The following is a 22633-nucleotide window of genomic DNA, read 5'->3' as shown; positions in this document are numbered from 1 at the left end:
CTTTTACAAACCATCCTATTTTATTATCTATTATCACCGGTTCTTCTGTAGAAGAGTATAAAGAGCTACTTCGGGGGGAATTCCGCGCCACTGCATGTGTGCATAATTAATGAGCCATGCATACTTCTATTTTTTTGCACAGAAAAAGCTTCTGCTGGAAAGTTGCTGCAGCTCTGCCTCTTGCCCACCAGAGGGCGCTGTGGCGATAGAACAGAGCAGCAGCTCCCTGCCAGCTAGGGAAGAGAAAGAACCTGCCTTCTTCACAGGGCCTGTGGGGCCAGGTCAGGAGACAAGGACTATGGGAAGACAGACAGCATGAGGCTGCTGGGGGGCCAGATGGGGGCTCAGAAGGGCTAGTGGGGGAAGACAAACTGGGGAATGAGCTGAATGGGAGTAGAAGTGCAGGGCCACACAGGGGAGGGAGGTGCAGGGCCAGATGGGTGTCTGGGGGGTGGAGGCACACATATAGACAGGGGGTGCAAGGACACATGGAGGTGCAGGGACAAATGGGGATAGGGTAAGATGTGTCTGACTGAATGGGAAAGGCTAGGGGTCAGCCAGGGTCTGCACAGGGGAAGCTTCCTAACAATTCCCCTCTTCCCACCCCCCAAAAAACCTGTTCTATACTTTTCCCACCCATACCCAACAACCCACCAAGTTCATACCCACGCTCCTTCCCAGCAATCACTTTCCTTTCTCTCAGCTCCTCCGTTACCCCTGATTCCCCCAAGCCTTTGCACTGCTCCTGAGGGGTGCGGGAAATACGGTTCTGTATTGTAGTTTAAATGAATTATTACTCAGAGTTCTGTATTAATATGCCTAGTAAGGGATCTATTTGTCAAAAAATATTTCCTGAATCTTTTTTGTTGTCTGTATTGTTACAGACGTACTTGCTGACAGGTATTTTGAAATAAATGACCAAAAATAATTGAAACTGGTGTGATTATATTGTGTTATTTTGATAAATAAAATATGCAGAATTTTGCAGAATTTGAAAATATTGTGGGCAAAATTTTAATTTTTTTTGTGCAGAATTTCCCCAGGAGTAAAGAGCTTAATCCAGGATTTTGAACTATCACTGCCTCTTCCATTCCTTCTATGATAGCCAAAGGGCATGTGTCCACAACCATGCTATGACATGCCATCCGGGGCTATCAGGAACTTTATAGCCATTAGTGGCATAAGTCTCTGATGGTTTCTATCCACTAACTAAGCAACCAAAATTTTATGGTGATCTTTCACATGAGGCCCCACTAACTTTTGACACCTCCTACATCCCTGGTAAAAAGACTTCCCTTTCTAGTTAGAGAAAGTTGGCTTATCTTTACTTCACATGCATTAAGCTCCTCTTCTAATACTTCAGCAAATTTTTTCCTTCCAAAAAGCACATTGTTGAAATCTTCCTATGGAATAGCCTCCTTTGGATGAGAAAATCCATTCCTCATAAAGCAGCTTGAATGCCATTGGCTGCTATCAGGCACTTGATGATCTATCCATAGACTATCCTGAGCAGAGGTAGACACACCTGGATCTCTGAACATATTTCTCTGGTGCTGTAGCTTGGTGGCTCCCCTCTGTACAGCTGAATAGTTCAGTGGCTGAAAACAAAGGATGCCTAGAAAGTAATTGGGCTTTTTTATTGTTATGATTTATTGGGTATGTTAAGCCCAGCAGTAATCAGCGTGTAGAGAGGAAGGATGGACAAATGACATCCTTGGTGTTAGGCTGGGAGCTGGAAGATCTATGTTCAATTCCTTTCTCTGCCACAGAATTCCCATGTGATCTTGGGCAAGTCACTTAATCTCTCTGGGTAGGAGCCATGAAGGGACTTAAACATTGCCATCCGGAGTGGGCAGTTCCTATAAAATCACAGGAACATGCTGTGATACACAAAGCTGAGTTAGGTGCATAGACTCCATATATAGAGGAATGGAGAATGATGGGCACCTTAGAATGCAATTCACAAAAGCCAGCACACTAAGTGCAGAGCCACCTCAATTACTCAATGGGAGATTTGGACAACAGGGGTATGTGCTTAGCCCCACCTCTCTTTTGGACATAGGTACCTAAATCTAAGTTGCCGGGAGCTGCCTATCTCTGCTTAATGACCCACAAACTGGAACCAGCCACCTGGAGTCAAGCAGCTTAGGCACCTCTTGCAGGAATGAGTTAGGGGCCTGCATCATGTCACACAAAATGGCAGGAGAGGGTGCTTCTACCACCACCCACTTTCTAACATCTAACTCAGACTAAGAGTACTTGTTTGGGATGTGAGAGACCCTGGTTCAATTCCCCTCCTCTACTAAAGGGGAGAAAAATTTGAAACTAGAGGTCTTCCATGTGAGTACCCTAACCACTGAGCTATGTGATATTCCAAAGTGGGGCTCTCTCAATCTCTCCTGTTGAAGCTGTTCTACTGTGGATATAATGAAAGCATGATTGGCACAGGGGGACCAGACCCAGGGTCTCCTATGTCCCAGGTGGGTACCCTAACCACTAGACAACAGAGTCTTCTCTCTCACATTCTGGCCCAATGACTATTTAAGTACTGATTCAGAATGGAACAGTCATTGGACCAGAGGCAGAGAGTGTGAGAATGACTCTGTAGTCCAGTGGGCCCTAGTGCTCCCATTCCCCACCTGTAAAATTAGGATAATAGCACTGCCTCATAGAGGTGTTGTGAGACTAAATACATTTAAAAGCAGATTGTGAGGTACTCAGACAACTACAGTAATGGGGGCCATATACGATAGATAGATTTAGTATCATCTCTTAAGTGGTAATGTACTTATTCAAACATAGATGTTCCTTCCCAAAATGCAGGGGATGGACTAAATGGGGCTTTTAGTCTTTTCCATCAAAACTGTTCTCTGTTTACATTTTTCTTGTTCTCGTTGCGGGGAGGTACTGGGTTATTTGTTTGCTAATGTTCTAGGTGTGTTGGGAGCAGTTTAGGCTTCTTTGTTTCTCTCAGGGTGATGGATGGTTTCTTGTTTTGTGTGTAGGTCTTTATTTGCTTGGGAAGTTGTGAATATTGGTTACTAAGCACTGAGCCCTAATTAATGGTAAAGTTATTTAGCTGAAAATAATGCCAGTAGTACTAGTGCTCTTTAGCATATTGCCAATCTGCTGCCACCAGGCCATGACCACCTGTCACAATGAATTACCACTATTTATTCTTTCTCCATTACATAGCATACAATTTTCACTTGTTTTTTTGCAATATTTCTCATTTTAATGACAGGCAGTACAAATGCCACACAGTACAATACATGACATCAAGTAACCAGTGCTGAATGCAGTGTGTAAGTAAACAGGCACAACAATGTAGGTCAACTATGTTTTACAATACAGGTCACCTGCACTCAGGTGGGTATCCCGGAGAGGTAAAATATGACCTCAAGGTCTGACTTTAAGCACAGTATCAACAATAATCTCTTATTTTCATATCTCAGTCTAATTAGACTGGTTTACGATATACATTCATTATCTGATTGTATTACAATATGTGTAATTGAAAGCATTGTCTTTTGTGGTGCTAAAATTTGGGATCCCATTCTTTGTTCAGACTCGCATCTCTGACAACTCCAACCACCAACTTTGACAAAAAATATTGAAAATTGATCTGCTTAGATCTTTCCTCCAAAATCCCCCCATTGTCCATTACAGTAAAGAATTTCACCATTCTCCCTGCCCAGAGGCTTGTAAGCTTAACTACATAACAGGGGAACAGTCAGTTGTTAAAATAAAAATCAAACCCTTTCTATTAAAATTATTTTGAAAACATTCTTACTGAAATATTTCTGTTGGTCTCAGATTGTGTAAACATTTAGGGCCAGATTGAGCATTTACTGAATATCCTGAGTATAGAGTAACACATAGCTGCATCACCCAGAAAGAGCCCTGGAAAGGAAGTGTCTCTCAGGGAGGATTTTGTGACTCTGGGGGTGATCAGTCACAATTACTTCCTGCTTCTCTCTTGCTCCTGAGGGAGAGTGATCTACTGCTTTACTAGGTGTAGCAAATACCAAATACTTTAGATTTCACTCACACATAAGTGCTTATTCAAATAAAACTTTTTTTGCCTCAGTATGACAGAGACATATTTATGTACAAATCAAGTTTATGAAAAAATTAGGGCTGTCGATTAATCGCAGTTAACTCACGCGATTAACTAAAAAAAATTAATCGCAATAAAAATTAATCACGATTAATTGCAGTTTTAATCACACTGTTAAACAATAGAATACCAACTGAAATGTATTAAATATTTTGGATGTTCTTCTACATTTTCAAATATATTGATTTCAATTACAACGCAGAATACAAAGTGTACAGTGTTCACTTTATATTATTTTTATTACAAATATTTGCATTGTAAAAATGATAAAAAATAGTATTTTTCAATTCACCTCATACAAGTATAACAGAGACTTGGTGGGATAACTCGCATGACTGGAGTACTGTCATGGATGGATATAAACAGTTCAGAAAGGACAGGCAGGGCAGAAAAGGTGGAGGAGTTGCATTGTATGTAAGAGAGGAGTATGACTGCTCAGAGCTCCGGTATGAAACTGCAGAAAAACCTGAGAGTCTCTGGATTAAGTTTAGAAGCGTGAGCAACAAGGGTGATGTTGTGGTGGGAGTCTGCTAAGGACCACCAGACCAGGGGGATGAGGTGGACAAGGCTTTCTTCCGGCAACTAGCAGAAGTTACTAGATCGCAGGCCCTGGTTCTCATGGAAGACTTTAATCACCCTGATATCTGCTGGGAGAGCAATACAACGGTGCACAGACAATCCAGGAAGTTTTTGGAAAGCGTAGGGGAAAATTTCCTGGTGCAAGTGCTGGAGGAACCAACTAGGGGCAGAACTCTTCTAGACCTGCTGCTCACAAACCGGGAAGAATTAATAGGGGAAGCAAAAGTGGATGGGAACCTGGGAGGCAGTGACCATGAGATGGTCGAGTTCAGGATCCTGATACAAGGAAGAAAGGAGAGCAGCAGAATATGGACCCTGGACTTCAGAAAAGCAGACTTTGACTCCCTCAAGGAACTGATGGGCAGGATTTCCTGGGAGAATAACATGAGGAGGAAAGGAGTCCAGGAGAGCTGGCTGTATTCTAAAGAATCCTTATTGCAGTTGCAGGAACAAACCATCCCGATGTGTATGTAACCCTTCTGCCAGGCCAAGTTGATAGCAGCAAGGGCCGGGTTCAGTACATAGGGGTCCCTTCCCAACAGCGTGACACAGAACCAGCTCGAGCCCCCACCCAGTGACCTGGGAAAATCTTACACAAACCCCTAGGCGCCTCGAAGAGGCAATATTTCCCCTCTCGCAAGCACAGAGCCTCGGTGTAGCAGAAAATGTTTAATAACATGAGGTAAACGACATAGCATTAAATTGGGAAAACACCACAACTAGAGTTCATAGACCAAACCATGAGAGAAGACCCACCCCAGCAAATTGGGCCGTGTCCTCTCCTGTTGGTTCTTGAAACCAGCGACCAAAGTCCCAAAAGTCCACCGATCCCAAAGTCTCTTGGGTCCAGCAACCCAAGAATCACAAAAGTCCCAAAAGTCCGACAACCCCCCAAGGTCTCTGTCCCTGATCAGTGCAGCCCCAGAGTTCAAAAGGGGGGGGGTGAGCAGGGTGTTAAGGGGCACCTTACGTGATCCGAGGCCAACCCGGCTGCTTCTCCGTGGGGTTCCACCGCAGCCTTACCACGAACTGCTCCACTCCACCCGCAGTCCCACTCCTGCCGTCCCACGAACTGCTCTGGCAGCTGCTCCGCTCCGCTCCGCTCACCGACCTGTGAGCCGCTCCGCTCACCGACCTGTGAGCCGCGCCGCTCCACTCCGCTCACCGACCTGTGAGCCGCGCCGCTCCGCTCCGCTCACCGACCTGTGAGCCGTGCCACGCCGCTCCGCTCACCGACCTGTGAGCCAGGCCGCTCCGCTCCGCTCCGCTCACCGACCTGTGAGCCGCACTGCTCCGCTCCGCTCCAGCCGTCCCTTGGGCTGCTCCCACAAGGCTCTGCTCTGCTAGCTGCTCCTCCAGCCGCTCCGCTCACCGACCTGTGAGCCGCTCCGCTCGCCCCTGCTAAGCTAAGTTAGCTTAGCAATATAGCTTCAGGCTCCCCCACTAGTTAACACAGCCTCAGTGATCTCAGCTCTTAAATAGCTTTAGCTCTTTTGTGATTTCAGCTCTTAGTGATTTCAGCTCTTAGTAGGGGAGCCCCAGTGCTGGTGCACTATTGGCCCAGAGTAAACTCAGCTCAGCAGTCTGTAACTAGACTCCTAAGGGAATCAAAGTTAGCTCTGACATTCAACAATGGAGAGAGGAGGAGGTGCAATTGGTGTTTCAGGCCCACAAAAGGGACCCACACCACCAGGTACCAATACCTGCCCCCAACCTCTCTCAATTCACTGGGTTTTGTAACCCATGCCCCTTGACAAGCAAATGCTACTTAGGTAATGGTGAATGACTCACTCAGTCCTTCTGTCATACACCAGTTCCACTGGCCTTGATTCACAGAATCAGGGTAACAAAACTTTATTCTTCCTGCCCCAATAACAGAGAAACTGGGGATCCCACACCAGCCAAAGTAACCACTTTGAGTTGCTGTTGTTTCCTGCCAGGCGAGTGGGTGTGCCTATGCAAACAAGATCAGCCCCTGGAGTTCTTTTCCACACTCGCCATAATTCACCACCAGATGTCAGGGTAGAGCTCATCCTGACTCTGCTTACATGTAGAAAGAATAGTAAATATGGCAGGCGACCAGCTTGGCTAAACAGTGAAATCCTTGCTGATCTTAAACGCAAAAAAGAAGCTTACAAGAAGTGGAAGATTGGACAAATGACCAGGGAGGAGTATAAAAATATTGCTCAGGCATGCAGGAGTGAAATCAGGAAGGCCAAATCACACTTAGAGTTGCAGCTAGCAAGAGATGTTAAGAGTAACAAGAAGGGTTTCTTCAGGTATGTTAGCAACAAGAAGAAAGTCAAGGAAAGTGTAGGCCCCCTTGCTGAATGAGGGAGGCAACCTAGTAACAGAGGATGTGGAAAAAGCTAATGTATTCAATGCTTTTTTTCCTTCACGAACAAGGTCAGCTCCCAGACTGCTGCACTGGGCAGCACAGTATGGGGAGAAGGTGACCAGCCTCTGTGGAGAAAGAAGTGGTTCTGGACTATTTAGAAAAACTGGACGAGCACAAGTCCATGGGGCCAGATGCGCTGCATCCGAGGGTGCTAAAGGAGTTGGCGGATGTGATTGCAGAGCCATTGGCCATTATCTTTGAAAACTCATTGTGATCGTGGGAGGTCCCGGATGACTGGAAAAAGGCTAATATAGTGCCCATCTTTAAAAAAGGGAAGGAGGATCCGGGGAACTACAGGCCAGTCAGCCTCACTTCAGTGCCTGGAAAAATCATGGAGCAGGTCCTCAAGGAATCAATTCTGAAGCACTTAGAGGAGAGAAAAGTGATCAGGAATAGTCAGCATGGATTCACCAAGGGCAAGTCATGCCTGACTAACCTAATTGCCTTCTATGAGAAGATAACTGGGTCTGTGGATGAGGGGAAAGCAGTGAATGTGTTATTCCTTGACTTTAGCAAAGCTTTTAATTCAGTCTCCCACAGTACTCTTGCCAGCAAGTTAAAGAAGTATGGGGTGGATGAATGGACTATAAGGTGGATAGAAAGCTGGCTAGATCGTCGGGCTCAACGTGTAGTGATCAACGGCTCCATGTCTAGTTGGCAGCCGGTTTCAAGTTGAGTGCCCCAGGGATCGGTCCTGGGGCCGGTTTTGTTCAATATCTTCATTAATAATCTGGAGGATGGCGAGGATTGCACTATCAGCAAGTTTGCAGATGACACTAAACTGGGAGGAGTGGTAGATACATTGGAGGGTAGGGATAGGATACAGAGGGACCTAGACAAATTAGAGGATTGGGCCAAAAGAAACCTGATGAGGTTCAACAAGGACAAGTGCAGAGTCCTGCACTTAGGACGGAAGAATCCCATGCACTGTTACAGACGAGGGACCAAATGGCTAGGAAGCAGTTCTGCAGAAAAGGACCCAGGAGTTACAGTGGACGAGAAGCTGGATATGAGTCAACAGTGTGCCCTTGTTGCCAAGAAGGCTAACGGCATTTTGGGCTGTATAAGTAGGGGCATTGCCAGCAGATCGAGGGACATGATCATTCCCCTCTATTCGACATTGGTGAGGCCTCATCTAGACTCCTGTGTCCTGTTTTGGGTCCCACACTACAAGAAGGATGTGGAAAAATTGGAAAGAATCCAGCGGAGGGCAACAAAAATGATTAGGGGACTGGAACACATGACTTATGAGGAGAGGCTAAGGGAACTGGGATTGCTTAGTCTACAGAAGAGGAGAATGAGGGGGGATTTGATAGCTGCTTTCAACTACCTGAAAGGCGGTTCCAAAGAGGATGGAGCTAGACTGTTCTCAGTGGTACCTGATGACAGAACAAGGGATAATGGTCTCAAGTTGCAGTTGGGGAGGTTTAGGTTGGATATTAGGAAAAACTTTTTCACTAGAAGGGTGGTGAAGCACTGGAATGAGTTACCTAGGGAGGTGGTGGAATCTCCTTCCTTAGAAGTTTTTAAGGTCAGGCTTGACAAAGCCCTGGCTGGGATGATTTAGTTGGGAATTGGTCCTGCTTTGAGCAGGGGGTTGGACTAGATGACCTCCTGAGGTCTCTTCCAACCCTGATATTCTATGATTCTATGATACTATGATTCTGAGTACCAGAGTGCAATCTCTTTATCGTGAAAGTGCAACTTACAAATGTAGATATTTTTTTTTTTTGGTTACATAACTGCAGAACCCATCATCAGCGAAGACACGTCCTCTGGAATGCCCCATAATTACTTTACTACATTGTATAAGAAAGATAGAATAATTTGAACTCTAGAAACTCTCTTGCCAGATTCCCTCATCTTCATCTTTAAACAATTCCTAGGTGAAATAAGGATTATAGTCTAATGGAGTAGTAGTAGTATTGATTAAATCAGAATGAATATAGGGCATAAAGGATGGTTTGATGGTTAAGGCACAGTACTGGCAGTCAGGAGAAGAGGGTGCTATTTTTGGCTCTACCAAAAACTTCCTATTTGGCTTTGGACAGGTCATTTAATTTCTATATGCTTCAATTTTGCCATCTATAAAATGGGAGTAGTTATTTATATCAGGGGGGCAAATTGTGAGGTTTAATTAATTTGTGTTTGTAAAGTGCTTCAAAATCCTCAGCTGGAAGATGATATAGATGTACAAAATGTTATTACAATACTAATGAAAAGCAGGCACGGCTTGTTGGATTTCTCACTATTTACCAAGGGTAACCAGATTCATTGGCTTTCTGGGAATTTCACAGTTTTTATGGGGGTGGCTTGGTAAATTATATTGAAACTGGGTGACCTTCTCCCTTTCAGTAGACTAGCACCCCACTACAAATCACTGGATACAGCATCAGTCTGGGGTAATGCCACCTGTCCTGGAGCCTGGTAGGCACCTTACCATTCAATGTTTCTGTGATTAAGAACCCAAGGTCACCTGGCAAAATTAATAGGTAGCAGGTTTAAAATGAACAAAAGGAAGTATTTCTTCACAGAATGCACAGTGAAACTCATTGCCAGGGATATTGTGAAGGCCAAAAGTACAACTGGGTTCAAAAAAAGATGAGTTCATGGAGGATAGGTTCAGCAATGGCTATTAGCCAAGATGGTCAGGGATACAACCCTATCCTCTGGGTGTCCCTAAACCTCTGACTCCCAGATGTTGGGACTGGCCGACAGGATGGATCACTTGATAATTGCCCTGTTCTGTTCATTCCTTCTGAAGCATCAGGCACTGGTCACTGTCAGAGACAGGATACCGGGCTAGATGGACCATTGGTCTGATGCAGTGTGGCCATTTGTCTGTTCTTAAAGTTTGTGAAATTCTTTAAAAATGAAAGAGACTGTGTAAGGGCAACAATTGCTAAGGGTAAAATGCAGTTTAGCATGCCCTCACTCCTGTGGGATAGCACATCTCAAAAGCCCATTGACCCTGAGAGCATGTAACCATTACATGGAAAGGCCTCCATGGGTTTACTATTATTTATTGCTGAGTGATAGAGGTGGCTGGGCAGGAAGGCAGAAAGCTAGTGGATGGCCAGGGAAGGTTGCAAGTGGCTAAACCTTCAGTGTCAACTACTTCCAATGCTCTTTCTTAGTGCAAATCATCCCCCCACCTGACAAGCTGCCCAGCCGCTGCGGAGATGCAGGAATAGGAAGCTGATGTGCCCAAAAGCATAAGGGGCAAGGAAAGAGGTGGCAGAAGAGGTGTCCTAGGTGCAATGCCAGCGGGGGAACTCAAGATCTGAGCGGGAAGAGCTTGGGGGGTTATTCACTCCCAGCAGTGACGGGCCCGTGCCCCGGGAGGGGGGATGTCCAGGGGGCACTGCGCGGAAGAAGCTCCTGCCCAAGGCTCCAGCGTTGATGACAGCGCCTCTTCCACTCCCCCCCAAGATGGCGCCCCAAGCAGCCTGCCCGGCCACAGCGTTTCCGGTTCCGGCCGGGTTGCCATGGCGCTCTGTCCCGCCCCTCGCTCTGTGTTTACATCGGGCAGGAGGAGCCCGGGACTCCGCAGCCGTCGCGTCCCGCTCCGTGCGCTGCTGCGCTCCATCGGCCCCGAGCTGCGGGAGGGCAAGAGCGCGCCGGCATGAAGGTGAGTAGGGGGCTCCTGCCCCTCCCGGGGAGTGCGGGGCTCTCCCCGCCCGCAGCCTTGGGGACAGGGATGGGTGTCGCCGCCTCCTTAGCTGGGCAGCAAGCGGGCTCTGGGAGTGGGGGGTCGCGGGGGCCACCTGCAGGGGGAGGAAGAGCAGAATGAGGGGAGCGAAGGCTCGTCTCCCCCAGGCTATCTGGGGAGCAAGGAGCAGTGAGGGGCATTCCTGCAGGGGCCTCCCTCCAGCTGCAGGCAGCGAGGGTGCCTCTGGTTAATGGCATTCAGTGCTTGCTTTTGCCTGATTTACGAAGTGTGGGATGGGGTTAGTGATGGGCAGGGCGCTGACAGCTGGGATTCTGTTGCGTGTCATTAGTTTATTATAATTGCCGCTAATCAGTCTGGGGCGCGTAGGAGCGAAGTGGGTTGAAAAGTGTACCAGCTTTGCAGGGCGCTCTTTTGTGGAGCACCGGTTGTGCTGCTCTTGCTGTACAAAACGCAGGTAACTACTCGGATCCTTCCTCATGAAGCTTACAGTCTCTGGATTGTAGCCTCCCTTTTATTGGGCTTTAATTCATCTTTTCTTTCCGTTAATGATCTTCTAGACGTGACATTTAAAGAATGCCTTCTATTTGGAGTACTCAGCAGACTTTTTGAAAACTGGGTATACTTGGGTCACATCACCTGTCAATGGAATGTGTGTGAGCACATTTTGGGCAGGACGTTGTAGCTCTTAAACAGCTCACATAATGCTACCTAATAGTTTAGGATAGGAAAAAAAGAAGGAAGAATTCCACATTCACTTGACATTGCAGGAAAATGCAAGGAAGGCAAAACTTAACCCAAAATGGTTTCAGACTAGGATTCCAAGATCCGCCCCCTACTGTTGAAGATCCCATCCTTCAAGAAGTGGTCAGGCTCTCATCTTTATGACTCATCTTTAAGAGTTCTCTTAAAATCAATCCTTGCCACTACAGCTCCTTTAAATCAGTACTGATTCAGGAGGCTAAATTACTAGTGCAGTTTTTTGTAGCATGCTTGATTTTTTTTTTCTTGGTCAATAACTCATCTAAGTAACTGATCAGGCTTAATTATGCTTAGCTTATGACTTCTAAGGAGATTCTTCTAAGGTGATTTGGCAGCAAATGGCCAAGAAACATGCAAGTATCAATTGTCTTCTTTCTTCATAGTTGTCAGTTACTGTTTCATTTGTGAGTTCTGCTTGGGCATGGGGAAGAGTAGAGGTACTTGTATTTGATGCTATAGAAATTAAAGTTTCTAGAACCCTCTAGTTTGGTATGATTTGTTCTATTGGTTTTGCATAATGTTGCCCCTTGAACAAGTTTGCTGTCTAGTGGGGAAGAAAGGAAGATTGATTTATTTTAGGCTCTTCACTGAAAATAGGGCTAGCTAGGAGGTCAAATAAGGTTTATCTTCGCTTCTTTACCCCTTTCCTATGCTCCTGTTTTCCTGGGGAGGGACTCCCCAGCTTTTCCTACTACCTCCTGCAAAGAATTGTGTGGACAATCTTTACATCTTTCATAGGTTCTTTTAAAGTCCTCCACCTCCAGGAATAGCTCCAGTGTCTGCATCTGTTGTGCTGCTCCTAGCCTTTCCAAACAGCTCAGTTCCAAACTTGCCAGTTTCATGGCCGTCCTAGGGCTCTCAATAGCAATGGGCTAACCAGAGTCATGCCAATTTCATTTTCTGGGTGCTTATGTGCAGTGTTCAAGGCAGGCACTAGAGCTGCCTGGGTTGTAAAAACAGCACTGTATCTGTTCTGATTTGGGAATGTTATCTTCACAGTTCCCTGAAAAGTGACTAAAAACGGCATTGTGGATTTTCATGTTCATTATTCCTTAATGACTTTGTGTCAGATATGCTCTATTTACAAGCACAACTGACTTTCCTATCTTCTCTGCAGACACAATCTGGCATCAAGCAGAGTTCTCATCTTCTCATGCATCTTCCCCAGCAATAAAGGTTGCGTTGGCCAAATTAGACTGTAAACTATTTGGGGAAGGGATTATGTGTTTTCCTTTGTGTTTGTACAGGACCTAGGACAATGGGAGATTAGCCACTATTGTAATGTAAGTAACTATTCAGATCTTGTACTTAAACCTATGTATCCAGTCTACTCCATTTTCCTCAGTGTGTGCCCTCAGGGACACTTATGCCATTTGTGGCTGTGCACACCGGTGTCACTGATTGGAACATTATTAATAATTATTCTGATGCACAAGCTCAGTCCTGCAGAGCCAGCACAGCTAATATAAGTTTAAAAAAAAAAAAGCAGTGAAGATTTATTTTAGTCCCTAAAGTCAGAAGATATGCCTGATATACACAGTAAGCATATCTCTGCCATAAGAAGGTGCCATTTTTATATATATATTATAATCAGAGGTTAAATGCAATTTGTTCTTAAATTATGCAGAAATTGATGTTTTAGCCTAATTCTTCATATCACATACACAGTTTTACAAAAGAAAGTTTGCTGTTTTCCAGTGTGTGGAGTGGTTTTGTTCGCCCCCCCCCCCCCCCCCCAAACCCTGACATTATGGGATTTTTCTGTCTCTGAATGCTTGTTACTTTAGGCTAAAAAGAATCCTATGGCAGCATGGGACAACCAAAAATCCACTCCAAGCAAATATAATTAAACTGCTTAATGCATCTGGACAAGTTGCTGAGTTATCTTTAAAACCAAAACCCATTGAAATGCTTGCTGAACAGCACATCCATCTGAGGCAGAAAATGAAAAGTTTTCCTGCAGGCACCGTTTCCTTGAAGAAAGAAGAAATGGATAATTTTTCTGATATACCTATTACTTTTTCTAAATTCTTCCTGTCTCTACTTAGTTGTGCACTTTACTCCACTTAGGCCATGAGCATTCTCACCGATCTTATGTGAGCTCATCCCAAAAGGCAGTACAGGATATGTCTGTACCAGGATAATTAGTATTGTTTTAGCTCCGGTCCCCTCCCTGATAGGTGGGTACACAGAAGATTTTCATTGATTGGGAGATTGGTCTCTATTGAATATTCCATCAATAAAGGCTTTTATGACCAACCAAATCAGTCCACTCATGAATATATCCAAATATAAAGCAATGTGCAGATAGAGAGGTTTTAGGATGGATAGCGTACTCTCATATCCTTAAACCTTATGGAAAACAAATATAGAATTCAGTCAGTGGAGCACATCAGAGCAAGTCACAAATTGGTTGGCACTGTTTCAAGAATCCTCTGCACCCAAATTTTAGAGAATTTGGTTAGATCTTTTGTACCACTTCCTTTATGTAACTACTTGTGTGCATATGGTTCATGACCATAATAAGGTAGGTGCCTACCCATTTTCCATATGTGGCATTCCGGATTTCTGTAATTTTGCTTCTGATCAGTGACCTAAGCAATTTAGATCAGTCAATTTCTTAATAAATCAGATCTGTCAATGTGATCTAACTACCTAGTTACAATAATACAGATGCCCCCAAACCGTACCCTTATTTCAAAATAACTTTCATAATCTTGCAGTGTGCCTGTCTTCTGTGTTCATTTGTTTGTTACACAGAATGAGAAGGCATAATTCGTGACATTGGGTTAAGCCCTTGGGTCTTGTTTAGTTCACCTAAATTCAATCCTTATCATAAGTTTATCACACTAGGCCTCATATTAATAAAACAACCCTTTATATCCCAGCAAAACCTAACAACACAACTTATTTGCAGGGGCGGGGATGGATTGTTAGGGAGCTTCCCCCATGCAGACCCTGGCTGACCCCTAGCCTCTCCCATTCAGTCAGGCACATCTGCCCTTGTCCCCATGTGTCCTTGCACTCCCTGTTCTACATGTGTTCCTCCACAGACACCCACTCCCCCATCCCTATGTGGCCCTGCACCTACTCCCCCTGCCCCTATGTGTCTCTGTGCCCCCACTCAGCCAACCTCCATCCCTATGTGGCCCTGCACCACCTCACCATGTGGCCCTGCACCTTCTTCCCCCCTGTGGCCCTCTGCCTCCACTCCCATTCAGCCCCTGCCCCAGTTTGTCCTCCCCTACTAGCCCTTATGAACCCCCATCTGACCCCCATCCCGCTCCAGCAGCCCCATGCTGTCTGTCTCCCCATAGTCCCTGTCTCCTGACCTGGCCTGACAGCCGCTGTGAAGAAGGCAGGCTCTTTCTCTTCCCTAGCCGGCGGGCAGCTGCTGTGCTGTTCTGTTGCTACAGCACAACTTTCCAGCAGAAGCTTTTTTCTGCACAAATTATTAAAAATATGTACGGCTTGTTATTTATGTGCACACGCAGTGATGCAGAATTCCCCCAGGTGCAGTAATATTAATCCTGCCTAGCAGAGCTGGTTTCTTGACCATTTAAATGAAATGTACTCAGTCAAGGAACAACTGTTCTGTCCATCTGTAGTCTGGAGATTAACTTGCACTTCAACAGAAGCTTGTTTACAAACATTAAAGATTTTTCTTTCCCTGTCATTCCAGCTGAACTCCAACATGCTGGGAACCAACAACATTCACTCATAGCCTTTGATAAGGCTGTGTGTGGAGATAATACTGTTTAAAGCAAATGAGTTCAAAAGGCTTCAATGCTATCTGGTTGTGTTTGTAAGCAAACCTGTGGGGAAGATGAAATTGGCTTTGCTCTGCCAATGTACCATGAAAGATGCATAAGACTTTTCTTAACCCCACTCCCCTAATCAAGAAGACCAAGGATGTATTTAGTCAGAGATTGACTGTCCAAAACAAAGAGAACTCTCAAACTTTTTATTTCCAGGTTATGAATTATAGGCTTTGTTTACATCTTCAAAAACAAAAATATCTTGATGCAACATGAATATATTGAGAACTGCAAAGGGGCTAATGCAATATCCCAGCTTAATAAACATTGTTATCTTCAATTTTATGGGGTGGTCTGTCTTCACAATAAGTTTGTGTGAATCCTTCATTCAGTTTGCTTGTAAGGAAATGCCATTTACCTTTTGCTCACTTGTGAGTTTCACAGAATCTCCATTTGAACATGTCTTCAATGAATACGTGGGCAACTGCCAAAAGGGGAACAGTCTAACTCCTAAAAAAGAAAACTATTTCTTTGAGAGAGGTGTGGGTTGTTTATTTAAAGCCATTTTAAAATCAGTACTATTAATAAATTGATTACTTGTCTGCATAGTGGTTTATACAGCACTAGTCATGTTTCTCAAGAAAAGTAATCCTTTTTAGAGCGAGCGGCTCTTCTCCATCTGGTAATGGATTCAATGCAACATTAACTTGTTCTTTCCCCATTTTGGCTTTCATTCTTTTCTCCTTGTTAAAGAATATTTAGATAAGTGAGATGTATTCAAGTTGGCAGGACCTGATGAAATTCGTTCTAAGGTACTTAAGAAACTGGCTGAAGCAATCTCGGAACTGTTAGCAATTATATTAAAGAACTCATGGAAGATGCGTGAAGCCCCAGAAGGCTGGAGAAGGGCAAACATACTATCTGCCTTTCAAAAAAAGGGAACAAAGAGGACCTGGGGAATTATAGACTAGTGAGTCTAACTTCGATACCTGGAAAGATACTGGAACAAATTATTAAACAATCAGTTCATAAGCACCTACAGGATAATGGGGTTATAAGTGATAACCAGCATGGGTTTGTCAAGAACAAATCATGCCAACTGAACCTAATTTCCTCCTTTGCCAGAGTTACTGGCCTAGTGGATAGCGGGAAGAAGTAGATGTGATATATCTTGTTTTTTAGTAAGACTTTTGACACAATTCCACATGACATTCTTATAATGGACTAAATCTGCAGCAAGGGAGATTTAGGTTAGGTATTAGGAAGAACAGCCTAACTAGAAGGGTAGTTAAGCTCTGAGCTAGACTTCCAAGAGTGGTTGTGGAATCAACATCATTGGAGGTTTTAAGAAGAAATTGGACAAACACATATTAGGCCTGGTTTAGGTTTACAGGGGGCGGACTACATGACCTCTTGAGGTCCCTTCCAGCCCCACATTTCTGTGATTCAGAGGATATTATGTACCAAAGAGCACCTAATAGCCTATTTGTATGCAGCCCAGATCTTCATTGCTAGAACAACAAGTCCAATCTCACCTTAGTAGTGATCGAAAGTTATCACTACCTGACAGGTCTTTAGTAGCTTGTGTGAAATGAAGTGTTGGTTGGGGTCTACTTTCCAGGGGACTTCCTCACATAGCCCATCAGCACAGGTGTTAGTTTTAGCAAGAGAGAACAAAGATTCAATAGGTCATTGAAATGAAACTATCCTTACTGACAGAAGTGGTCCTTGCAGGTCGGATTGAGGCCCATCAGTGGGTGCAGTGTTGGAGAACCTTGCAGTGCCACTGCCGATGATGCACCTATTCTATAGATAAATAAAACTTCAGTCTGGAAGGCTCTGAATCTACCACTTGTGAGCAATACATCCACTTAAAAAAGCAACCCACCAAATTAAGAATTCAGATTTGGGGTCAAAGCTACCCGGAAGGTCTCTTTACAAGAAGTCTTTGTTTAATTTACTGCCTTTAGGAATAAGCATCCAGCCATCAAAAACACCAGTGCTTGTTGTGTGATAAATAAAGCAGTCCACATTTTTGTCTACTGTTAGTTACCTGGGTCCCAATTCATAGAATCATTGAACTGGAAAGGACCTTGAGAGGTCAGTCCCTGGCACTTGTGGCAGGACTAATTATCTAGACCATTCCTGACAGGTGTTTGTCTAACCTGCTCTTAAAAATCTCCGATGATGGAGATTCCACAACCTCCCTAGGCAGTTTATTTCGGTGCTTAACCGCCCTGACAGTTAAGAAGCTTTTTCTAATGTCCAACCTAAACCTTCCTGGCTGCAATTTAATCCCTTTGCTTCTTGTCCTATCCTGAGAGGTTAAGAAATAGTTTTTTACCCTCCTCATTGTAATAACTTTTTACATGCTTGAAAACTGTTATCATGTCCCCTCTAAGTCGTCTGTTTTCCAGACTAAACAAATCTAATTTTTTCAATCTTCCCTCATAGGTCATGTTTTCTAGACATTTAATCATTTTTGTCACTCTTCTCTGGACTCTCTCCAATTTGTCCACATCCTTACAGAACTGGGCACTATACTCCTCTGTGCTGATTAGAATGGAAGAATTACTTCTTATGTCTTGCTTACAACATTCCTGCTAATACATCCCAGAATGATGTTCGCCTTTTTTTTTTTTTTTTTTTTTTTTGCAACAGTGTTACACTGTTGACTCATATTTAGCTTGTGGCCCACTCTGATCCCCAGATCCCTTTCTGCAGTACTCCTTCCTAGGCAGTCATTTCCCATTTTGTATGTGTGCAGCTGATTGTTCCCGCCTAAAAGGCGTACGTTGCATTTGTCTTTATTGAATTTCATCCTATTAACTTCAAACCATTTCTCCAGTTTGTCCACATCATTTTGAATTTTAATCCTATCCTCCAAAGCACTTGCAAACCCTTCCAGCTAGGTATCGTCTACAAACTTTATAAGTGTACTCTGTATGCCATTTTCTAAATCATTGATGAAGATATTGAACAGAACCTGACCCAGAACTGATTCGCGCGGGACCCCACTTGTTATGCCCTTCCATCATGACTGTGAATCACTGATTATTACTCCCTGGGAACAGTTTTCCAACCAGTTTTGCACCCACCTTATAGTAGTTCCATCTAGGTTGCATTTCCCTAGTTTGTTTATACGTAGGTCATGCAAGTATCAAAAGCTTTACTAAAGTCAAGATATACCACGTCTACCGCTTCCCCCATCCACAAGGCTTGTTACCCTGTCAAAGAAAGCTATCAGGTTGGTTTGACAGTATTTGTTCTTGACAAATCCATGCTAACTGTTACTTATCACCTTATTATCTTCTAGATGTTTGCAAATTGATTGCTTAATTATTTGCTCAATTTTCTTTCCAGTTAAGCTGACTGGTCTGTAATTCCCTGGGTTGTCCTTATTTCCCTTTTTATAGATGGGCACTATATTTGCCATTTTCCAGTCTTCTGGAATCTCTCCTATCCTCCATGACTTCTCAAAGATAATGATTAATGGCTAAGATGTCTTCTCAGTCAGCTCCTTGAGTATTCTAGGCATAGGCGCCGACTCCGTGGGTGCTCCGGGGCTGGAGAACCCACAGGGAAAAATTGGTGAGTGCTCTGCACCCACCAGCAGCTCCTCACCCCCCCTGCCCAGCTCACCACTGCCTCCACTCCGCCCCGCCTCCACTTCCTTCCCTGAGAGGCCGTGTGCCCGCTTCCCCCCCAGGTCCCAGCACTTGCCCCGCAAAACAGCTGTTTCATATGGCTGGGAGGGAGGGGGGAGGAGCGGGAATGCAGCGTGCTCGGGGAAGAGGCGGGGCCGGGGTGGGGATTTGGGGAAGGGGTCCAATAGGGGCAGGGAGGGGGCGGAGTTGGGGCGGGGGACTTTGGGGAAGGGGTTGGAATCGGGGCGGGGCAAGGGTGGAGTCGGGGCTGGGGCAGGGGGGTGCAAGCACCCACCAGTGCGGGGAAAGTTGGCGCCTATGATTCTAGGATGCATTTTGTCAGGACATGGTGACTTGAAGACCTCTAATTTGTCCAAGTAATCTTTAACTTGTTCTTTCCCTATTTTAGCCTCTTCTGATCCTATCTCATTTTCACTGGCATTCACTATGTTAGATGGCCAATCATCAACCTTCTTGGTGAAAACCGAAACAAAGAAGTCATTAAGCAGCTCTGCCATTTCCACATTTTCTGTTGTTGTTTCCCCCCCCCCCATCGAGTAACGGGCCTACCCTCTCCTTGATCTTCCTCTTGCTTTCAATGTATTTGTTGAATGCTTTCTTGTTATCCTTTGTGTCTGGCTAGTTTGAGCTTGTTTTATGCCTTGGCCTTTCTAATTTTGTCCTTACTTACTTGTGTTATTTGTTTATATTCATCCTTTGAAATTTGACCTAGTTTCCACTTTTTGTAGGACTCTTTCTTTGATTTTTAGATCACTGAAGATCTACTGGTTAAGCCAGGGTGGTCTCTTGCCATACTTCCTATCTTTCCTACGCAGTGGGATAGTTTCCTTTCGTGGCCTTAATAATGTCTCTTTGAAAAATTGCCAACTGTCTTCTATTGTTTTTCCCCTTAAACTTGCTTCCCATGGGACGTTACCTACCAACTCCCTGACTTTGCTAAAGTCTGCCTTCTTGTAACCCATTGTCTTTATTTTGCTGTTCTTCCTCCTACCATTCCTTAGAATCATGAACTCTTATCATTTCATGATCACTTTTACCCAAGCTGCCTTCCTCTTTCAAATTCTCAACCAGTTCTTCCCTGTTTGTCAAAATCAAATCTAGAACAGCCTCTCCCCTGGTAGCTGTCTCCACCTTCTGAAATAGAAAATTGTCTCCAATACATTCCAAGAACTTATTGGATAATCTGCCCTGCTGTGTTTTCCCAACAGATGTCTGGGTAGTTGAAGTCCCCCATCACTACCAAGTCCTGTGCTTCGGATGATTTTGTTAGCTGTTTAAAAAAACCCTCATCCACTTCTTCTTCCTGGTTAGGTGGTCTGTAGTAGACCCCAACTGTACGGGGAAATTTTGGCAAACCAGTAAAGTGCCTGAAACCACTATTGCTTATTGCTAAAAGCAGCCAAGTCAGCAGGCTGTAAAGTGGCCATGCAGCAGGCTTAGCTTAACCAAGGTAGGAGGGGGTGGCCGTGTCTCCCCTGATTTATTTCCTGACACCACCTTGCACTGAGTAAAAGTTACCAAGAGCTTTGGGTTAAAAGAACCCTGGGTAACACTACCATGACATCACCCTTGCTTTTTACCCCTTTTATTCTTACCCAGAGACTTTCAACAAGTCTGTCTCTTATTTTCATCTCAATCTCAGTACAAGTGTATACATTTTTAATATATAAGGCAACACCTCCTCCCTTTTTTCCCTGCAAGTCCTTCCTGAGCAAGCTGTCCCTTCTATACCAATATTCCAGTCATGTGTATTATCCCACCAGGTCTCTGTGATGCCAACTATGTCATAGTTGTGTTTATTTACTAGCATTTCGAGTTCTTCCTGCTTATTCCCCATACTTCTTGCATTAATATACAGACATCTAAGATACTGATTTGATTTCCCCACACACAGTTCTGTCTTGTCTCTCCTTTATCCCTGCTATAACAGCCCATGCTCCCCCAAAATTCCAAACCTTATCCCAGGTCTCAATGTTCTTGACTTACTTGTGGGCTTTGGTCACCTGCCCCCTTTGAATCTAGTTTAAAGCTCTTGTCATTAGGTTAGCCATTCTGTATCCAAATATGTTCTTCCCCTTCCTCAATAAGTGGACCATTTCTGCTTACCAGTCCTCCTTCCTGGAACAGCATCCCATGGTCAAGGAAGGTACTTAAGTATGTGACTTTGCTAGGGCTGCTCATATGCTTAAAGTTAGGCATATGTTTAAGTACTTTCCTAAAACAGTGCCTTAATGTGTATTTTCAGAAGTTTCTATAGTAAAAGTAGTCAAAAAAAAGTATTGATTAAATGTTAATTTTTGGGGAAGTGTGTAGGGAGCACAATTAATTACATGCACAGAAATCAGATATTTCAAAAGTCAGTCACATGTGCCCAGTGTTGTTAATTTTCCCTCAACATGGCTTCCTTAAGTTACTGAGAGTGAAACTGTGGCTCCATTGAAGCCAATAGGAGTTTTGTATTTGCTTAATAGGATGGCTGAGAAAATAATTGAATAAAGGCCTGTATCTTTAAGTGAATGATTATTCATTGAACTAGTTCAGCTGAATTTCTTTTGCTGTGCACATCTCTCTGTGTGCACCTCACTGGAATGGCACTTGCTGATTTCATTAGGAAAATGAAGCACTGCACGTGTGCGGTATTTCATCACGTCTAATTTCATTTATTCAAATGGAGCAAAGATCACACTCAGCATTGAGTGCTCTGTTCCTGACAAGCTGGAAGTTTGTAAAACAAAATGGACTTTTTAGAATGTTTAAAAAAAAAAAAAGAAAACCATCCAATTTTCAAATTTTATTTTTGCTTTTATTTTATTTTTTTACCTTTACTGAAGTCAAATATCTCAGTGGAGAGTCTTCCAATATTTTCATAGCCATTCACTTTTTGGCTGTGGTAATACATGGAAAACATCAGTTCAAGAGGAGGCTTTTGAAGGGAGTAATGTGTGTCTGTCTCTCTGATGTACCTATACAGCCCTCATTGCCATAGCATAGAATCATAGAATATCAGGGTTGGAAGGGACTTCAGGAGGTCATCTAGTCCAACCCCCTGCTCAAAGCAGGACCAATTCCCAACTAAATCAGGCTTGACAAAGCCCTGGCTGGGATGACCTTAAAAACCTCTAAGGAAGGAAATTCCACCACCTCCCTAGGTAACCCATTCCAGTGCTTCACCACTCTCCTAGTGAAAAAGTTTTCCCTAATATCCAACCTAAACCTCCCCAACTGCAACTTGAGACCATTACTCCTTGTTCTGTCATCAGGTACCACTGAGAACAGTCTACATCCATCCTTTTTGGAACCCCCTTTCAGGTAGTTGAAAGCAGCTATCAAATCCCCCCTCATTCTCCTCTTCTGTAGACTAAACAATCCCAGTTCCCTCAGCCTCTCCTCATAAGTCATGTGTTCCAGTCCCCTAATAATTTTTGTTGCCCTCCGCTGGACTCTTTCCAATTTTTCCACATCCTTCTTGTAGTGTGGGGCCCAAAACTGGACACAGGACTCTAGATGAGGCCTCACCAATGTCGAATAGAGGGGAATGATCACCTCCCTCGATCTGCTGGCAATGCCCCTACTTCTACAGCCCAAAATGCCGTTAGCGTTCTTGGCAACAAGGGCACACTGTTGACTCATATCCAGCTTCTCGTCCACTGTAACCCCTAGGTCCTTTTCTGCAGAACT

General features: G+C 44.3%; 1 protein-coding gene across 1 annotated transcript in view; it reads left to right on the top strand.

Moving 5' to 3' along the window:
* Positions 1-10580: 10580 nt before the first annotated feature.
* LOC117876953 (transmembrane protein 263-like) overlaps positions 10581-22633 on the top strand; it is a 374169-nt gene continuing 362116 nt past the window's right edge. The window contains exon 1 of the mRNA XM_034769576.1: positions 10581-10728. Within this exon, the coding sequence (XP_034625467.1) occupies positions 10723-10728 (6 nt within the window). The 5' untranslated portion in view covers positions 10581-10722. The remainder of the gene's footprint in view (positions 10729-22633) is intronic.

Source organism: Trachemys scripta, chromosome 4 (assembly GCF_013100865.1).
Source record: "Trachemys scripta elegans isolate TJP31775 chromosome 4, CAS_Tse_1.0, whole genome shotgun sequence".
In the NCBI taxonomy this organism is placed as follows: Eukaryota; Metazoa; Chordata; order Testudines; family Emydidae; genus Trachemys; species Trachemys scripta.
This window is presented reverse-complemented; position numbering and strand designations above follow the sequence as displayed.